The 20,568-nt window shown below is 51.6% G+C and overlaps 1 protein-coding gene across 1 annotated transcript; it reads right to left on the bottom strand.

The window, feature by feature from the left end:
• Positions 1–4,873: 4,873 nt before the first annotated feature.
• On the bottom strand, positions 4,874–18,819 carry STC2 (stanniocalcin 2). The gene is made up of 4 exons (XM_040262734.1): positions 18,392–18,819; positions 16,191–16,333; positions 13,427–13,638; positions 4,874–8,280 (listed from the first exon to the last, which is right to left on the bottom strand). The coding sequence occupies exons 1-4, from the start codon at positions 18,540–18,542 to the stop codon at positions 7,878–7,880; spliced, it is 909 nt and encodes a 302-aa protein (XP_040118668.1). The 5' UTR covers positions 18,543–18,819; the 3' UTR covers positions 4,874–7,877.
• Positions 18,820–20,568: the final 1,749 nt, after the last annotated feature.

Raw genomic sequence — 20,568 nt, 5'->3', positions numbered from 1 at the left:
AGTTGTCAGTCAGTGGCTTCTCTCTCTCTTTTTTTTAATGACCACCCTGCTCCCCCCTTTGTTTTGGCCATACCACGTGGCCTGTGGGATCTTATTTCCCCAAACTAAGGATGGAACCAGTCCCCTAACCATGGGACCCCATGGAAGTACCAGCAGCTTCTCTTTATTCTCATATCTCTTTTCAGTGTCCATTGACACTTCTGCAATCAGGGTCATCTGCCCTTGGCTGTTGGGGGTGGTGGGTTAGTGTTAAGAGTTGCATCAGCTTCCAGGGAGGGAGCCTGCTTCCATGCCTCCCCCACCCCTCAGGGTTTGGTGTATGGAATGAAGCCAGGGAGGAGTTGAAGGGCATTCTAGCCCCTCCTCCCAGCCTTGCCCTGCTGGGTGAGTGTGAGCCTGAATGTGAAATAAGTTTCTATCTAACTCCTCTATGCAAAAACTGCCCCCATCTTCAGAGTCAAAACTCTGGAGGAGCTTCTGCGCTGCTGGGTCAACCCCAGCATTTCTCCTGCAGAGGTGGGCACTAGCCCCTGGGGACTCCAGACCTGGAGGGCTCCGAGGGCGTCGGGCCTGGCAAGCCTGGAAGATGCTCTTCATTTTCGAGGCGTTATTCTTGGTCTGGAAGCCCTCGTGAGCTTGTTAGCGTTTTGCAGATTGGCCCCGCTTCATCTGAGAAGGCATCTGGACCCCGTCCTGGGGCTCCATCTCATTCCTTTGTGCCTCTTGTCATTTCCCTTTTAAAAAATACATTTCTCTTTATTTCAGCTGAGTCATTTTCCTCCCCCTCCTTCTCTTCTTGACAGTCCCAGGAGCCGGAAGGAGTCCTGTCCCGAATCCTTGGCTCCTTCAGGCCAGATCTTTTCCAAATGTCAAACTCTCAGGAACCTTGGCACCCAGTGGAGTGGACTCTGGCCCCGAATCTCTTTCCTCCCTCATCTCTGTCAGTCTCTGCTTTCCTTTCTCATTAAGGAGTTATGAACCGGCTTTTTTGTGGGTCCCTTGCCTTGAGGTATGCAGAAGGAGAGCCTGGTAGGAAGGTCCTCTGCTCCCCAGCCTGTTGGTGGCTCCCCAGCCCAGTCTGCCACTGGGGAGTGACTCAGGGGCTGCTCTCAGCCCTCTAGTTAGGCTCTGCCCCCTCATGCCCGGTTCTAGCCCACCTCTAGCCTCAATGCCCCCTCCTAGCCCACCGTGTGGGGCTGACCCTCTATCCTGGCTGTGGAAGACATCAGACCAGGACAATGGAAAGGATGGGATGGCTCATCCTCTCTGTGCTCTTGACTTTAGACACAAGCCTTTCAAAATGGCCAGGAGAAGTAATCCCCACCATTGAGATGGCATCCATGCTCTTCAAAGCATCTCCTGTGTATTGCCACTTCTGTATAGCTTCAGTCATTTTCTCCTTACTACCCCTTGTGAGAGAAATAGAGTGACTGTCAGTTTCCTTATTTTGTAGCTGAGAAAATGTACCTGATTTGCCAGGATCTCGGGGCCAGTCCTGACTTTTTTCAGTTGTTTTTTTAAAAAGAATATAAATATTTACCAGGTGCAAGACAATGAGTGGTTGGATTAATATACTGTCTCCTGACTCCAAAATTATTAGACTTCCCTGTGACCTTTAGTTCTGACACCCATCCATGACTTGCGGACATGTTGGTGCTCCTTACAAGGACACAAGGGTGCATTTCCTTTAGGAGTTAAAGTGAAGAGAAACTTCTCTGATTTGACAGTTTGGCATCCTTTTGGACAAGAGGTTTCATCCATTCATTCATTCTAGCTGTGTGATGGCAAGGTCACTGGAGGGACATGAAATTGTGTGCAGAAGTGAGAGTCTCTGCCCTTGTGACATTCATTTCCAAGGATGAAGTCCAAACCCTAGTTTATATCTGCAGAGTGTGCTGTAAAATTCTCCAGCCTCTCTTGGGGAAGCCAGTCACCATGAAAGAAGGGAGACTAACCACCTGAAATGGCCACACTTTGCAAGGCCTCGGGGGTGAGATGTCACATGGAGAAAGAGCGAGAAGGGAGAGGGGGAAGGGGCTGGGAGCACTGAGGAGTCACCCCGACTACTTGAAGGGCACATCCATCCATCTGGGAAGGCAGCTAACGCCATCTGGGAAAGAGACCAACCACCCAGCAGAGCCCTTTCTAAGTTTCTGACCCACAAAATTGTGAGCAAAATAAAATTGTTGTCTCAATCTACTAAGTTTGAGGTTGTTTGCTAACACAGCAAGAAACAATCAGGACAAAATTCAGGGGCCTGGTTGTCCTCCCCGCACAAAGCCCTCTTTGGTGCCCCTCCTCCTCTGCTGAGTGCACTTCACGGTTTGTGAGGGCGAGTGAGCCTGTGGCCCCACCCTTGTCAGTGTGCCACTGCTTTTTATGTGGGCACTCCTTTGCTGTGAGAGCCTCAAAAAACTCTGGAAACTCTCCGGTGGAACATGGAACTAGCCAGTTCTCCTCTGTACCTTGTGAACAATTGGCCTGCATCAGAATTCCTGGAGGGGCTTCTCTTGTCTCTCCCAAGCTTTGGCTCACCCAGGCAGACCTGATGTTAAATGGTGTGGTGGGCACATGCCCAGGTCCTGTGGGACAGCAGGGTTCATCCTGCTGAGTGAAACAGGCCCATTTCATGCATCAGCTTAGGTTGGCTTTGTGGCTTTCCCCCCACTTCTCTTTAGGGAGTGCCTTTTGAGTTGCATGTTCTTTCTGGGGAGTGATAAAAACTGAACTTCTTACGCTAGCAGCCTCATATGACTCCTAGCCCTAGGCTTGTATTGATCTCTCTGACTCCACAGAACAATTTCACATGAAACTTGTTCTCTGGCCAAGGCTTGTTCCCTCTTCAGTAGGAGGCTTTCCTTTTTGTCAACTTTAGAATAAATTCAGATTTCTGTCTCCAGATTGTGGGACCCACAGTTCCAGCTTCCTTTGAAAACTTTGCTTAAATCCAGCATATTTGGAAGATCTTCTAGCCCTCCCACAGCCTCATCATTCCTGAACCAGTCGACTGGAGCAGTTCTGAGCGTTGCGGGGAGGGAGGTAGCTGCGTTTCTGAACACTGGGTGTATTTAACCCACATTTTCACATCGGGGTAATCGACAGATAGAAGAGAGTGCTGACTGAGCCCTGCCACCCTCTGGAGCTTGCTAGCCTTGTGATGGCTCTAGGCAAATGAAGATGCCTTTGGGCTTCAGTGTTTTCATATGTAAAATGAAGCTCAGAAATGATATCTGTAAAGCACCAAGCAGCACAGGGGGCACGTAACAGATTCACAGGAAACTGCAGCTATCATGATGAGAGTGATGGTGGTGGTGAAGCTTTCAGCGAAGCCTGACGTCTTAAGGTAGGGCTGGCAATCGGGTGGGTTTAGTGGAGAAAACTCAGCCTGCACGGTCACTCCAGCCAGCCACTCCCCAAAGGCTTTCCTTAGGAACACTTAAGAAGCATCTTAAAAATTACTCATATGCACTGAAAAGTGATCAGACTCCATGATTTTCCTCCCCTCCCTTAATCTGAACTAAAATCTGAGTCTTTGCAAAGAGGAAAGGTGAGAGCATCAATTTTCCTTTCCATTCTAAAGCAGAATTCCTTGGAGGCCTGGTGCTATAAATATAAGAGTATAATTATTCTTTCTTTAAGCCCTGTGTAAAATAGAATCGTACTGATTGGTTTAAATTAAAAATAAATCGTATGTGAAGAATCTGGGCCTGAAGTAGGGGAAAGCATGTGGACTTAAGAGTCATGGATCTGGGTTTGAGTTCAGATGTTCCCCCCCGCCCCCCGCCACTAGTCACATGGTTTGGGAGAAGTTGCTTTACTTTCCTATACCTTGGTTTCTTCACCTGTAAAATGGGGATAATATCTGCTGCTTGTGGGATGTAGTGGGGATGAGGTTACGTATGCAAGATGCTTGGCATGGTGCTGAGAACAGAGTAGGTATGCCAATGGTGAAATAAACCATAAGATTAATAAATCAGGGACTCCAGCTCTCCAGTAGCGCTGAGGAAGGGAGAGGTGAGGAGGAGGCTTCCCTGCCTGTGCAGAGCCCCTGGCCCCCGAGCTGTTTTCTGGCCAAGACTTAATTATGCTGGTGGCGTCCTCTGTAGGCCCCATCTGCAAGAAAGGGTAGCTGACTCCAAGGTCTGTGCACTCCAGAAGGAGCTCTGAGGACCACCCTGATGGCCCTGGGGTTGGTGCTTTCAGGCTGTGAAGCTCAGCCTCCTCTTTGGGTGGTTCAGGCAGGGTTTTGGACAGAGTCCCTGTGGGTGAAGAAAAGCCCAGAGTAGTCTTCTTCCTTGAGTTCCTCTCCCTGTAAACTGAACATTCACCATTACATTTTTTAAACTGACATGATTGATTTACAATGTTGTATTATCTTTTGCTATATAGCAAAGTGACTCAAATATATATGTATATATACACACACATATATGTATATATTCTCGTTCACATTATTTTCCATCATGGCTTATCATAGGATATTTGAAAATAGTTCCCTGTGCTATACAGTAGGTCCTTGTTGTTTTTTCTTTTGGTTACACCATGTGGTTTGTGAGATCTTCTCCAACCAGGAACTGAACCTGGGCCACCGCGGTGAAAGCCCAGAATCTTAACCACAAGGCCACCAGGGAAGTCCTGGGGCCTTGTTTATCCATCCTATATGTAACAGTTTGCGTCTAGTCCTAAACCCCCAATCCTCCCAGCCCCCTCCCCTTTCGGCAGCCATGCCTCTGTTCTCTATGTCTATGAGCCTGTTTCTGTCTTGTAGATATCTGAACATCCAGCATTTAATGGACTCAAAGCCTACTTGCTCACAGCCATCCCCTTGGCCCACCCAAAGCTCTCTCAGACAAAAATGCTACTCAAGAGGAAGTCAGTTATTTAAAACCTTTATTAAGTCTTGGAGAAAGATAATGCAATGTGACAAAGTACAGATCCTGCTGCCTAAATCTGTAACAGAAACAGATCTTATAACTTAGCAAGCCCACATGGTGCTGATGCTGAGATCACAGGAGGGTTGCTCTTCGTTAGGAAACGGGCCCTGGAGGCGCTGTTTGTCCATGTTGTTGTAAACGAAGCCTTTTCCTAGGTTCGAGCTGAAATTTCTGTGTGTGTGTGTCTGTGTGTGAAAGTACAGCTACAGCTCTGGGCTAGCATTTTCTATTTATTTAGTTTTGAGTGTCAGCATTTCACTCTACTAAGGCCTCTCATTTCAGAATAACAGGGCTATTTATTGATACAAAGGAGAGGTGTTCGGATCATCTTGTTAAGATGCAAGGCTCAAAATAAACATCATATCTTTATTTGGAAATCCACATCCTTCCTCAAAGGAAGGCTCAGGAGTAAATTTGTATGAAGTACGAAGCCCCAAGTGGAGGGTCTATTTTTAAGGACAACTTTGCTTACATTTTGGACTGTACAAATGCCTCTGTCCATGCTTACAGGAATTTGGATTTTCCCCAGTTTTGAGATAAAGAATCTCAGCAATAAATACTACTATAGGCTTCAAAAGTTTAGGAACCAGAATGCAAGGATTTCTACCTGGCTTTTGAGGAGAAACAAAGCAGCGGCATGAAAAAATATACAACAGCGATCAATGAGGGGGTTCAAATCAACATAGGAAGCAATTGTATGTCTCGGGGGAAAACACCGAGATAATAAATACAAATGACAAATATTTACAACAGAAGCAACACATGGGGTGTCAGTAGCGAACACATAAAACATTTACACTGCAGAAAATATAAAAGTGATGCCTTTCACCCACCCGGCCCAGAAGCGGGCGAACAAATGAGCAGCTGACCCAGCAACGCGAGAGAATGTTATTGCTTCAGCTTTTGAGTGATGTAAGGAAAACAGTCCACGTGCTGTGTGGCTTCAGACAGCCACGGTTTACGTTCAGTTGCCATGGCAGAGTCTGACACACCGGTCCTCCTCTCTCCGAGGGCAGAGATGGATCGAGCACATCTCCTCTGTTTTCTGCAACTCCAGCTCTTTCTAGGTGCTTCTCCCAGCCTTTTGTACCCCTCCCCCCAACAGATGGTTTCTTTCCAACATGCATCGTGAAAGATTGGGAAAACGACGCTGTGGCACCCTGTCCTGGCAGCAGTGAGACTGGATTTAGGTTATATAAACACTAGCTGGGCTTTGGGTAAGGGCATCCTGTGGAACAAATCATTTTTGAGTAGATAAATATAGCCTCTTTATCTCTGGCCTCAGGTTGCTTTGAGGGAGAGCTATGAGTTGATATAAATGGAGGATGCATACTTTTTTGCCCAGTCACTAGAACAGCAGTCAGCAAACTCAGGCCCAAGAGCCAAATCCAGTTGGGTGCTTGTTAAATAAAATTTTAATGGAGTGAAGCCAAGCCTATTTGTTACGTGTTGTCTACGTATGTTTCTGCTTTCAGGCAACAAAGGCTGAGTTGAGTAGCTGCAACAAAAACCATATAACCTGCCAAACTGAAAATAGTGTATTCACTATCTGGACCTTTACAGACAAGGTTTGTTGACCCCTGTTCTAGAAGGACCTGGCCCAGAACATCCATCCATTCTTTGCAATACTGGGCCCCCATTTGAGTACTGGCTGCAAGAAAGGATAAGCTCTGTCAGAAAAGAGAAGAAAAGGCCTATCTCTGAGGCCTCTTCAGTAACCACAAGACATCCATTGCCAATGCTTTCTGTTCTAATCCTTTCCCTGTATCCTCAGTTCTGTCTCTCCTCCCTGCTTTTCTTTTTACACTGACTCCTTTTCTCATTGCTCCATCTTCATTCTGGATCTGGGAAATCTTGTCCCCCAGTGACATGCAGCAGTCTCCTTCTGTGTTCCTCTTTTCCAGCCTCTAGCATGGACAGGCCAGCTTTCCAACTCGGCCCAATAGAACCAGGGTCCGTCTTGGCTGAGGGTCAAGGCGAGGTACCGAAAGGCAAAGGGAATTCTGTCAAACGCACTCCTGTGTGCGTTTTTTCCAGGGTGGGCTTTGCTCTAGTGGCAATGAGCCCACGTCAGGCAGTCAGACATAAAACTACGTCACTTTTTGATTACTTTAAAAATAGTACTTAAAAAAAAATTCAGCCCCCAAAGATGGGTTGCTTTTTGTTTTCCTTTGAGCTGGTTTTAATGACCCAGTTGCTTGTTTGAAAGCTATTTATTTAGACGACAGATAAGGAGATGTAACTGGATAAATAAAGTGAAATCGAGACTCGAAGCAGTGGTTAAAATACAAACACACAGGGGCCACTCCCTGCAGCAGGGTCCCCTAGACAGAACAATGGCTCAGAAATTACACTTAGAATCCTCGCCGCCCCCACACCCCCCGCCCCGACCCAAGTTACTCCAAATCTCAAGGTCCCATGCAAGAAACTGGATTTCTGTTTGGCACCAAGCACCCACACGGCCCTGCCCCCGCTCCACCCTTCTCCCGATTCCCTGGGAGATTTGCACACCCACTCTTGCGCCGGAATCCAGCTGCACTCCGCTAGGACGGTCGGCACAGAAGCTGGGGGCGGGGCCCAGCACCAAGCGCACAGTCGGGCCCCCGCGGGTCACCCCGCCCCTCTCGTCACCTCCCACGGCAAAGGGAGCCGCAAGCCACAGCCCAGGGTCTCCGCGGATGGGAAGAAGGCAAAGTTGCGAGGAGGACGACCTCCCGTCGGGATGTGTGGATGCGGGACACACCAGGCACAACCGAGCCCTCGCTGCCCAGGGAGCCTCCGCCTCACCTGTTCATGCCGCTAACACACCTCCAATCAAGTCCGCAATCCCCATCACATCCTGAGAGTGATAGCCCCCCTCTTTAATGGCAAATGTTTTGGAATGTCCAGAGAGAAGAAAATGGACGGCGTGGAGGAAAAGATTTCCCGGCCGGGCCTTTCATTTCACCTCCGGATATCGGAATACTCGGACTGTTCATCCTCCCACTCGCTGCTTCCAGAAGTTCCTTGGGCCCCGGGGCCGGCCGCTCTGCCCCGGGCGTGGGCGTTGGGGTGGCTCTTGCTACCTCGCTCACCCTTGGCACCTCGGCCGGCCTCCCGACTGCTGGGCTCCGCAAGGTGGTGACCCATTTCCGCGGGGTGGCCCCTGGAGAGCTTGGCCCTGTCGCCCTGGAGCTGGCGCTCGGGCGGCGCCGTGGGGGGTCTCTGGATGGCCGAGGTGCAGAAACTCAGGATGGAGCACAGGCTTCCCCAGCTCTGCTCACACTGAGCCTGGACGCTGTGGGTGATGGCCTCCTTCACCTCCTCCCCACAGGTCAGCAGCAGGTTCACTAGATCCACGTAGGGTCTGGGGATTGAGAGAGAGACCGGGGCTGGAGAATGCCTCCTGTGGGCTGCCGAGGGCAGGACCCACAGGAGCGGAGAGACCTGGCCGATGCTTGACTTGGGTTTGGTTTGGCAAAAGATGTTCCTGGCATTACTGCAAGCCTTTACCTGGATTCTGTGGAGTACTGGGCTCCCTGCCAGGCACTGGAGGGAACTGGAGCCTGGGGGAGGGAGCCTGCCGCAAGAAAAAGGGCCCCTGACAATACACAGGTGTCTGTGCTAGAAGCCTAGAAAGAAGCCCTGGGGAGTGAGGCACACAGCTGTGGGAATGAGGCCGGCAGGGGAGCTCCAGGCCCCTTTGTCCTGTGCTCTGCATAGTTGCTCAGTCGTCTCTGACTCTTTGCGATTCCCATGGACTGTAGCCTGCCAGGCTTCTCTGTCCATGGGGATTCTCCAGGCAAGAATACTGGAGTGGGGTGACATGCCCTCCTCCAGGGGATCTTCCCAACCCAGGGATCAAACCCAGGTCTCCCACATTGCAGGATTCTTTACTGTGTGAGCCAGCAGGGAAGTCCCCGGGCCTGTTTAGGGTGTGCTAACTAGGAGGATTTTAGCAGGAGGGGAAATGGGTCGTGGAGCCAGTGGAATACTACTTAGGCAAATGGTGAAGGGCCTTAAATACTAAACTGAAGAGCCTTTACGGCAGGGAAGTGAGATTGGCTGGCTTTGCACTGGGTGTCCTCCTCGATAAGCCTAATCTAAGTTAGGCTCCTCCCAAACCACTTACCCCATGTGTGCATTTGCCCCTGGTTTGGGCTTATGATAATGAAGGGTGTTTGGGGAAGTTTCTGGATGCATTCTCCTTTGTATCTGGAGGTGTCTGAAACAGGTGAAGGGTGGGGCTGGGGTGTTGATTCCAACCAAGATTTCCCTTCCTTGGTAGCAGAGGCTGAGGCGGGGGAGTGGCTTCACAGAGTGAAGTGAGAGTGTCTGAACAGCTCTATTCTTTTGGTCTGGGCTTCCCCACAAAGGGAGGTGAGAGCTGGCCTGGCATAGAGGGGCCTCTGTGCTTGGGACGAGAGCCAGCTGTCTGTGAAATAAGCATGCTTGGTTTCCAGGGGGAGGACCAGTTGCTCAGGCCATCTTTAGAAAAAGTGCTGAAGGAGGAATGACTACATACCTTCCTCCTGGGATGGAGGTGTGTGCAGAAAGCCAGAGTAGTGTGCCTATTTTGGGGCCCATCTGGCAAAAGGTGCCCCCAGCAATGGGCTCTCCTGGCCAACTCACCAAGCCTTTCTCACATCTCACTGGACTCTTAAAATCCCCAAGGTGTGGGGAGGGGTCTGGCATGTTCCAGGTGGCTTACAAGCTTTCTTAAGCAGTCCTCACTGGCAGAACATGCACTGGGCCGTCCCCTTGGGCGAGAAACCACTCTGGCACGTGAGCTCATTTATAGGAACAAGCCTTTTTTTCCTCGGTGAGCCTGTACCACTGGGATGCTGCACTACAGACCATTTGACTCTTTTCTCTGCAGGTTGGCCGTTGTTGCCCAGCAGGAAGGGCAGATTGTTTGAAGACTTGTGAAGCAGTTTGCTGCCATATTTATGAAATAGTCCTCAAGTTGTAATTGAGTGAACTGTCCTCATTTCATAGATAGAAAAACAGGGATATGGTGGGGGAGAAAGTGGCTTTTGGAAGCTTCTGGGCCGAGAAGGCCTGGGGCTGGGCTGAGAGCGGCGAGGAGGAATGTTCCGGCTGACAGAGATCAAGCTGCCTTTTAAGGCTTACTTGATGCCTTTGGAGTCGGAGAGTCTGGGCACAGCTGATGGGCAGGGTGCTGGAAGTCTTGAAGGCAGGCCCCTAACCGTGACAAGGACAGTGATGACCCAAGTTGACTTCAGCCAAGAGAGGAGGGCATGGTCACACGAGGGATGTGTTCCCTGCATGTCCGTTTTTTTCCGTCTTTTGAAAACTAGCACTGACAGCCTCAGGGAGGTCAAGTTCACTGAGTGTCTGCCAGAGCATCACTGGGATTTTAGCACCTGATCCTGCCTGCCACCTCCTGCGGCTAGAGAAGCAGATCACGGAGACTAAGCATCTGTCTTTTGGGGATGCTTTTTTCCAAGTTTCTTTCCCCAGAGTAAGGAGAGGAAGGGCCCTCTTGGGAATCCATGGACTGCCTCTTGGCCTCCTTCAGCAGGGTATCCTGGCTGCCACATGAACTTGCTGAATCCCAAGGCGGATCCCAGAAGGCTGGACTACCCCACGCTCTTTTCTGCCCTTGGTGCTCTCTGCCGAGGAGAAAGCTGTGAACCACGGGGAGGGGTGTGTTCATCTAAGCTGTATTTCAAGCTGGCATGGTGCCTTCTCAGGCTGCTAGCTCAGCCCGTGTCTAATGACAAAGCCCAGCTCTCTCCACTGGGCGTCAGCAAGGCTAAAGGGTTTTTAAAAATACTTGGAGGGGGATGTGCCTGGAGGCTGCCAGCACCCAGTGACAGGGTGTCTGATGGCCAAGAGGGTGATATGGAGAAAGTTGGACGGGAAGGAGTGAGGGGAGCAGGGCGTTTGAAGGAAGTCACTTTAACTGAATGTGAGTGTTTTAGGGGTTAGGTGAGGGTCAGGTTGAGGGATGGGGGTGATGTGGATTCTAGGATGCCTATGATTTCCTTCTCTCTAGAGGGAAGAGCAAATTCAGTTTTCATTTTCTTATCTGTGGCCAAGGTCACACATTCTTAAATGGCCTTCTTGATATTTGGGGACTGATGGGATCTTTGGTGCCCAAATCAGTTAAGATAGTTAAGAAAAACTAAAAAAAAAAAAAAATTAGTTCAGCTTTAAATGCTAGTTAACAGAGTGTGCAGTTGCAGCTTCAAAAGGGAAGGCAGTGGGATTTTGTGGGGAGCTAGAATTGCTGGCTTAGCAAGAGGAATTGCATGTAGCCACACGGAGTATTTAAGAAAAAGGCCCAGGTTTGCTTTTGGGGTAGACCACCTGCATTTCCAGAGCAGGCTGGGGTCGGGGTTATGTGGGTTCTAAATGATGCATGGAGCCTTTTGGAAGTAGGGGTCCCACGGACGATGTTTCCATGGAGGAGGTATCAGAAAGCCATCGTGCTTTCTGTCTTCTTAAATGCAAAGGTGGGGTGGGGTGGCAAAACCCCTCAAAACCTTCCATTTTCCCAAAGACTTTTTTCCAAAGAAACAAGTCTTCTTGGCTCCAGGAATGTGTTACAGAATTAGCCAACAAACTATCTCTGATGGAGGAGAGTAAGTTGAGGACAAATGAACTTCATGAGCTTCTCAGCCGTGGGGTGTGTGCCCCTTGCAGGGGCACCTGAGGGAAGGAGAGCTCAGTGTTCTGCTTGTGTAACAGGACTGTTTTTGAAAAAAGGGAAAAATCCTGCTGCACTTGGGGACCAATGAGCCTTTAGTTGGTCTAGTGGGGAGGATGGAGGCCAGGACAAGGAGGTTTGAGGTCCATTCCTGACAACTGGCTTCAGAAGCACCAATTCCCAAGTTGGAAATTAGGAATTGAACCTCAGAGCAAAATTTTTTAACTTTTAAGCTTCAGGTTCTTTCTCTGTTGCATGGGGTTAGTATTCTCTGGCTTGTAGCACTGTTGGGAAAGGTAAATGAGATAATCTAGGCCAAGTTCCTGGCCAAGGGCCTGGCCCACTCAGAAAATGACAGTTATTGTTATTGCTATTGTTGTTGATGCTATTGTTGGTTTGATTCTTTATAGAGATTTGGAAGAATAGAAAATATTTTATTGGGCTTTAGTATAACTCAGGCTTCCTAGGTGGTGCTGGTGGTAAAGAATTCGACTGCCAATGAAGGAGATGCAAGAGATGTGGGTTTGATCCCTAGGTCAGGAAAATCCCCTGGAGTAGGAAATGGCAACCTGCTCCAGTATTCTTGCCTGGAAAATCCATGACAGAGGAGCCTGGTGGGCTACAACCCATCGAGTCAGACATGACTGAGCGACTGAGAACACAGTGTAACTCAAGGCAAAGGCAATATCACTTTGCTCCTGGCAAGAGCTGCCTATAGAGATTCATGGTGTATCTAATAATTCTAACACTGCACCAGGGGTGTTGCAAGTGACAGGTGATGGCTGCTATTCCCTGTGGTCTAAGTGGTGTGGATGGCATGGGGAGTGGCCTGTTTAGTGACATAGCTGAGGGAGGCTATGGCATGAACTAAGGAGCAAGGGTTGATAAAATTGTACTGATTTGGCCCAGTGAGTCACTGGGCAAAGACTAACAGTGCAGTGACTTGTACTGGGCTGCTTAGCTAGTACCTTACTTTCTGCCCTGAGTCCCCAAGAAAGGAGCCATTGTATGTTTTTAAAGGAAGATGTCCTGGATTTATGATTGAATTGCAAGTCTTCTAAAGAGTATGTTCCTATCCCCTCATTTTGGCATAAAGGTGTTTAGCTGATTCACGTTTTTATCATTTGTTTTGCATTTTCTCTGGGAGAGCACAAATGTTGGAGAAGGTGAATTGGACTTTCCAAGGGAAAGCAGAGCTTATGGAGGCAAGGGGAAAAGCCATTGGTATTTAAGAGTGTAAGTCCTGGGGCTGCACTGCCAGGCTCCTCCTCATTGTCTGTGTGATCTTTACCACAGTGAATCTCAGTTCTCATCTGTCAAATGGAGATGAGAATGGCACCTAGCCCATGGTGCTGTCTTGACGATCAAGTGAAAAATTCATATGAAGCCTTAACACAATGCCGGGCACTCAGTACATACTCAGTATATATTACCAGCCCTTGGCCATCTGCTGGGGCACCTACATGGCAACTCGGAACACTCAGAACTGTTGGGATCCTGGCTGAAGGAAAGACAAAAGGTATTCCTGAATTCCACACGCTGTTTCACGCTCAGTGAAAAAGATTTCCTGTTGCTATTGCTTTGGATTTTGAAACCGATGGTGGAAATTTCTTTTGCTTTTCCTGAAGGCCAGCTGGAAAGGGATGCTCAGGGGAGTCAGTGCAGCTTTCTGTGGTAAACCACAACCTCCCATTTAAGAGGAGAGCTCAGCCTCTACAAGTCAACCCATCAGACTGAAGAAGACTGTCTCTGGACCACAGCAGGCCTCCCCTCCCTCCCTCTACGCTGCAGCATCACCCCAGCCCAGCCCCGACCCACCCCCCAGGGCAGCACTCACTCATGCAGCAGCAAGTCCTTGAAGTGAATCATCTCCACCATCACCCGGATGTTCTCCTGTGCAGCAGAGCACAGGTCATGCTTAAGGTAGCATTCCCGCTGTAACTGGAACACCATCTCCTTGATGGCTGGACACTTCCGGCTTATACAGCTGAATCTGTGCCGCAGAGCGTGCGCCTTACACTTCAAGGCATCTTTGATGAATGACTTGCCCTGAGAGCGGAGGGGACAGGGGAGGGAGAGAGGGGTGGAAGAGACCAGTCCTTATTACACGCTTTGACAGTCTGACCCTTGTTGGGCTTACATGGGGTTTTTCTGACACCCGAACCTCAAGGCCCCATCCAGACAGACATCCTTGCTGGTGACAGGCTGAGGCTACATTGGGAGGTCTGTCCAGAGTGATGTGAGACCTCTGCCTTTAGCCCCAAAGGATGTTACCTGGGAGACTGACACAGTTGCTTCCTTCCTCCCAAACTCCTCTACTAGCCTCCCTTGTCCTGCAGCTCCTCTGGCCCTCTGTCCTCAAGGAAGCCCAGTGTTGACTGTATGGTGGCAACGTTTCTGAAACCCTGAGGGAAATTTGGACAGGCATAAGCCCAGAGCTCCTTGGCGGTGCGTGGTGAGCGTTTTTCCCAGGTGCCTGCTTGTGCAGATCTCACATCTTTCCTGCTCCTAGTGATGTGAAGGTCAGGTGCTAGCTGGGCCTGCCTTTCCTGCCTCAGTGCCTCCCACCGACCCCAACCCATACTCTCTCTCTCCTCCTCCTAGCCTTTAAGGAGGAGCATTCTTTTCCTTTTTGAAAGCAATTCGACTCCTTTAAACTGTTAGGATTACTGCCTCTAAAAGGCCCGCCTGGCACACTGCCTGCCAGCATCTGGAGCCTGAACTGCCCGGCTGACGGCCCCTCCCCCTCGCCCCAGGCCTCCGAGTGGCGAAGGCAGCCAGGCATACATCTGGCCTGCAGTTCTCTTTCCTGGCAACCCCACGAGATTGTTCTCATCCTAGAGAGGAGACAGCTGTTGGTGTGGGGGCGAGCCTGGGCCGTTAGCTTCCTTATCAGCCTCGCAGGGCACAGAGGCACGGTGGGATACCCACCCAGGGATCCTCACACCCCCTCTTCTACAGAAGCAAGCCGTCATTGGAGAGGTCACCCCTGTGTTTTAGACAGGCCTGGAAGTAACGGAGTTGAGAAAGTAAATGGGTTTAGGTTGGAAGTGGGACGCCGGCCAGCATGTTTATTTGTCCTCTCCTGTAGAAGCAGCTGAAAGGTCTACACATAGAGTCTGATCACTGGAAAGCCACCTCATGGTGATTCTCTGACGCGCCAGTGGGAGCCAAATAGGATGGAGGGTAGGGTGTGCCGGTTGACTAAGTAGTTATGGGCTGAGACCTGACTTGAAAGGGATGCTTCTAACTTGAGAACGTACTCCTGTTGGTTGAGGGAAAAAAAGGAAGATGAATTTATGTGAGGGCTGCAGCAATCTGTTCTCAGTATTCTTCCCTGACATCCTGTGGGATTGCCCTGAAATACACATCTTTCCTCCGGATTTCCTATTACGTTTCCTAATTCCCGTTAATCCAGAAGGGACGCTTTATTAGGGCATCTCAAGGAGTTCAAACACTTTCCTCCTCTTTCCTTCCCTGGTTTCCCCTGCTGGCACCCCACATCCTCTGTAGGGGAGGCTGCCAGCCCTGTCGCATCCCTTTCTGGTTCCCAGGCGTTGCTTTGTCAGGCCGTCTACAGGATGTCAGTACGTGGTAACTGGTGATGTTCATAAATCACACCTCAACTGTTGGCCTCATCCAAACAGTCATGGCTCTCCAATGAAATGACTCCACAATGCATATACAGGCTGGGGAGGACACGAAGGAGGTGAGCCTGATGCTCCACTCCACCTGAAATGTGTTCGTATGGTGTGCACTGGAGCCATAAGGTCACTTGTTGGGTTCATTTCTTACTCATGCAGCATCTAGGCTTTTACCCTGGGGACCCTGGGATAAGTGAAGTGGGTCAGGCCCTGACTATAGTTATATAGAGCAGGACTCATTCAGGGTTCCAACTTTTCAGGTTGGGAGAGGAGGAAGAAAAGTCTGCTCTCTGGAGGCCCTGATTTATCCATGCTGCCTGCCCACATGTCCTCTAGGAGATGACGAATTTCTACTAATTTTGTGTCTCTCTTATTCTTGCCTATTAGGTGAAAATAGCTTTTGCCATGTTTAATTGGAGTCCCTGGCCTTCCCTGCTCTACCCCCAGCCTAATGTTATGGTCCTCGAAGACTGGGTTCTGGGTAGCCAGACACAGTGTGTCCCTTACAAGATGTTTATTATTTATTATGAGTTTTCTCTGCTAAGAATCCTCAAATAATTGTTCAGCTTGGTCTCCATCCCACTCTGTGCATGCAAACACAGTGAAGAGTGGAGGAAGACTCGGCCGAGATGACAGGCCCAGAAAGCTGGACCCCAGGAGTGGAGTGGGGAGTCACTGGCACCCTGCTGCACACCTGGAAGGTCTCTGCTGCTGAGTCGCCCCAGTCGTGTCCGACTCTGTGCGACCCCATGGACTGCAGCCCACCAGGCTCCTCCGCCCATGGGATTTGCCAGGCAAGAATACTGGAGTGGAGTACCATTGCCTTCTCCATGCTGGCAAGTACTAAAACCCACCATGACGATCAGCTAGGAAACTCTGTTAACAGGTTTTTCCAATGAACGCTTCAGTCATGCTCTGCTAACCCAAAACATTCTTGGTGCTCAATATGGTTTTTACCTGGGCATCAAATTTTCCAGCGTTGTGCAGAAAAGTCATGCAAATTCCATGTAAGCCCCGAATCTCACAAGAGTTGTTCTCGAAACATTCAAACACGCCACACCCCACGTCGCCAGCGTTGACCAAACAGTGCTGGATTTCCGCTAAAATGAGAATTACATACAATCATATACAAAATTCTCTGCCATGCTGGGGAATGCAAAGAGAGGCTGGTTGAAATAAAAGTAATGACTAAAAGGAAAATTAAGAAAAAGTGTTAGAAATGACTGTTTCGGGATCCAAAAACCAAGGAAAGAAAATTTCATTACTTAATCTACTTATGAAGATAACTAGTATTTGTAAATATTTGTAAAAATTAGCCAGACCTACATTACAAAAGTCACAAGAGAAGTTAGGTCAGAACACTCCATTTTTTCATCCTTCTCATCTTTTAAAGTATTTGGGGGAATACTTAGTTTGACAGCTGAAGATATTTCAGCTTTCTAAACCCACCGACAAAAATAAAATTTCAACCCATTAGCTTGGTCTTTCCTTTCTGTCCTTCATCAATGAAATACTCTTCTGTACTTGGATGAAGCTGCTGCTATTAAATCACGGCCATTTCCTTCCTGACCCCCAAATGAGAGCGTCCAAAAAGCAGTTTCAATTTAGCTTTATGATTCAACACCTAAAAATCAAAACAAAATTCCTATTAAGGCAGCGCCTCCAAACCATTCGCATTAAAAATACCAGGCTAGGGAAACTGCGGTTTGCTTGCAAGCAGGCTCAGGAGTCGAGTCAGATAGGGGTTAGTCTGCAGCAGAAACGCAACCTTTGCAGTTCGAGGTTCCTTTTTAATAGAGATCTGGGGTGAGATGTCGCTAAATACCCTAGACTTCTCGCGACCCGGGTGTCCGCTGCCCTCCTTCGCAGAATGTGGCCCCAATTCGCGTCTCTGAAAGGACAGGCTGAGAGGGAGTTAACTGTCAGGCTGCAAAGCCTCTCTCCCCTCCCTCCCCCTACCCAATTCCCTGACTTAAACCAACCACAAAATTACACCAGAAGAGTATATTTTGGAAGAAGGGCGGGTCGGAGGAGATAATCCGCATTCAGATTAAATCTGCCGAGAGAATGAGGGGCGTGTATTTGTTGAGGGTCACCAACTAGCGAAAATCACGTTTGATTCTCAGGGAAATCTCTGGGAGGGGAAAGGTGGGTGAGATTCCTAGGACGAGCCGGGCGCGAGCTGGGGGTGCTGGCATCCGCCTATGGAGGTGGGAGACTCCCGGACGGTCCCATGCGCGGCCCCGGCGCGCCGGCCCGGAGCGCGCAGGGCCGCGGTTCACTCGCTCCCGGCGCCCCTAATGGGCACTCGTGCATTCCTGCTCGTGCGGTGAACGCACGCACGGCACCGCCGGGTTCGCAGGCCCCCTTAATAAAGGGAGGGCCGTGAAGAGCGAAGAAGCGCTAGGCAGATTTTCTTCCTTTCCCGGGGGCTGGGAAAAGGACCAGCCCCGTGCCCTGCACGCCTGGTTGTGCTTGGCAGCTCGCGGGTAAACGGAGAGCCGGTCGAGCAGCTGCGGCGCACGGTTCGGGCCGTGTCACCATTTCTTCTCTTGCTGACCTGCTCTGGAGCCGGGGACGGAGGCAGCACCGCAGAGGTACGCTTTACTTCACCCGCCCCTGCCCGTTCCGAAAGGAATGCCCCACAAGGGGGAAAGTTCGCCATGCAATTTGTCTCGCCTACAAAGTTCTTGGATGTCGGGCATCTTTTGAGGAGGGGGAGAAGCAGTCCTGCCGGCTTCCCGCCGGCTGGGAAGAGAAGTTCTTCGGTTCAGGGCGCAGCCCGGTAGCGGGGACGCTCCGCGCCTCCTGCAAGCCGGTTAGGATGGAGCAGGGAGGTTTGAACCGGTCCGGGGACGCTGGAGCCGACCCTGGCCGCGTCATGCGGTGCTTCCTTTACCCTCGACCCCGGGAGGACAGCAACAAGTCCTGCCCCAGCCATCTCATCACCCGGCCAGCACGTGCGGATTCCGGGCGCGCGGAGCCCGGTGTTGGACCTCGCTCTGCCGCGCGCTCTCCTCTTCACGCCCCGCTCCACCCCAAGAGTTTGCGCAGCCCAGGGTGGGCGCCCAGTTCTGGGCGAAGCGCTCGGGGCGCGCTGCGTGGGTGCGGGATGTCTTCTCCCAGCAGCTCCCCGCCGCGGGGGCGCACGCACTTACCTGTGTTCTGCAAGGACAGACGGCCTTTCTGCTGGGAGCCCCTGTCTTGGGGACCTTCGGGGGTGTTGGTGGCGTCGGTCCCTCGAGCTGGATGGAAGGTAACCAGCACCAAAGCCAGGGTCACGAACTGGCCCAGCCGCTCGGCACACATGGTTCTTGGTGTAAACCTCCAGCCCGGAGACCTGGATTCTTTGTGCTCCCCTCCGCCTCTTCCTCCTCCTCCGCCGCTTCCCCTCCTCCTCCCACTCTTCCTCCCGGCTCGCCTTTTCCCTCCTCGCGGCCGCGGCTCTGATAGAGGTTACCCAGCGCCCTCCCGTAGCTCTCCGGAGAGCATGTGACCAGGCCGTTAGCAGCGCCGCGAGTGCCGGGCACTGGCAGGGACGGTGCCTCAAATATCCCTGGAAGCTCTGGTGTCACTTGAATGAAGGAGTCGAGCAGGTGTTGTCCCGGCGGCTGGACCAATCCGAGACCCCCGCCCGCTTGACAACACGGCCGGGAGGCGGGGCCTGCGCCCAACTACTACGGGAGGAAGCCGAGCGCCGCTGGGAGCGCCCGACAAAGTTGCCGACCTGGCGACGGCCACGCGTTTGCGTGCGTGTGTGAGTGTGTGAGAGCGCGGCCGGAGATACATGCGCGTGTGCGGGTGCTCCAAGGCAATGGCCGAACGGACTTAACTAAAAGCGAATCCCAGCTCCGGTTGCAGCTAAAGAAAGGCGAGAGGGGATGGTCTGCGCTGGGACAGCGTTCCCCCTCCCTTCCAACCCCCTCGGGCTCCTGGCTCGCATCACACCCGCAACGGGCTGGGAAAGTTTCCTCTTTCTGCCTTTTGTAATTTAGTTGAGATTCCCAGCCCCGAGGCCTTGACAGATTGGAGAAGTTTTCTGGACACAGTGGTGCTGGGGGCAAGCTGGGCACAGATGGGAATTCCTGGCGGTGTGATGTTTTGCATTAAAAACAAAAAATCCTCCAAACTATTTTAAGATAGGAGCAGAAGCACCGGATACAGGACTCTGCCTGAGCGGCTGCCCTATCTTCCTCTTTTCGCCCCGCCGTGGGGGGCCTTGCCACACCTCAGGTGTCAGATTCTTGCCCCTCCCTCAGTCTAGACGGATTCTGGGCTGGGCTGCAGAGATCCAGGTGAGAGACTGGACTTGCATCATTTACAGGCGGGTGGCAGGGAGGCCCGGGCAGCCCTGAGTCAGCCCGCGGCGGAGCATCGCGTGCCCGAGAGGCTGGAGCTTGAAAGGCAACTTTACGCGTCTCCAAACATACTCTTCCATTTTCCCAAAGCGCTACTCGCCGCCGCGTTCTGTGTTCCCTTTACTCTTCATTCATCGGATGGAAAAGGTCAAAAAACAAACAAACAAACAAAAAAACACTCCCCAAACCCTAAAAGCAGAACCCGAGGAAATTCTCTCCATCTCTTCTGCTTTCTTGTTCAAGCTCCCTCCCCAAGCACGGCCGGGGCTGGGTTGCCCTCGACTGCTTTCTCCCCCCGGCTTGCGGAAGCAGGGAGAAAGTTGGGCGCCGCTGGGAGCTCCTCTTCCCCCGCTGTGTGTGTACGTGTGCACGCTCACGTCTCCCCCGCGCTGAGGCCGGGGACAGGAACTGCTCCGGGCACCGTCAGTCCGACGGCGCAGCTCTGGGGGCTCGTAGGGTGTGGGGAGGGTGGGGGACGCGAGCGCTGCGCCGCTCACCCCGGGTGACGCGCTTTCGCCCCTCCCCCGCCGTCTCCACCCTCCTGCAGGAGAACAGGTGAGCTTGGGTACCAGCTCCAACCCCCGCCCCCGCCCCGCTCCCAGCCCGCGCCCTCTGCGGTAATGCGCCCCGGAGGTTTCATCACCCACTGCCCGCGGCGACGCGGCTCTGGGTCTCCGCGGCGGGGCGCACCGAGCGCCTCGTTGGGGCAGCCTTGTGACACGGTTGGGGGAAGGGGTGCGGAGACGCCGGGGCCAGGTCGTCCTCTGTCAGCCGTTCGACTTCCCAAGCTCCCCTCCCAAGGTCCCGGATGCAGGAGGGCGTTAGGAACGGGGATGGGGGCAGGGTGGGACCAGTGGCTGCGGCTGTCCAGCGTCCAGCGGCCCAGAGGTGGGAGGAAGGATAGGAGGGGGTGGGAAAGGCACCTTCGAGTAGGCCCTCCCAGGGGTTGCAGCGCCTGGGAGCTAGCTGCTGTCCAC

This window comes from Oryx dammah, unplaced genomic scaffold (assembly GCF_014754425.2).
Source record: "Oryx dammah isolate SB20612 unplaced genomic scaffold, SCBI_Odam_1.1 HiC_scaffold_20, whole genome shotgun sequence".
NCBI lineage: Eukaryota > Metazoa > Chordata > Mammalia > Artiodactyla > Bovidae > Oryx > Oryx dammah.
The sequence above is the reverse complement of the archived record's forward strand: the minus strand, read 5'-3'. Positions and strand labels throughout refer to the sequence as shown.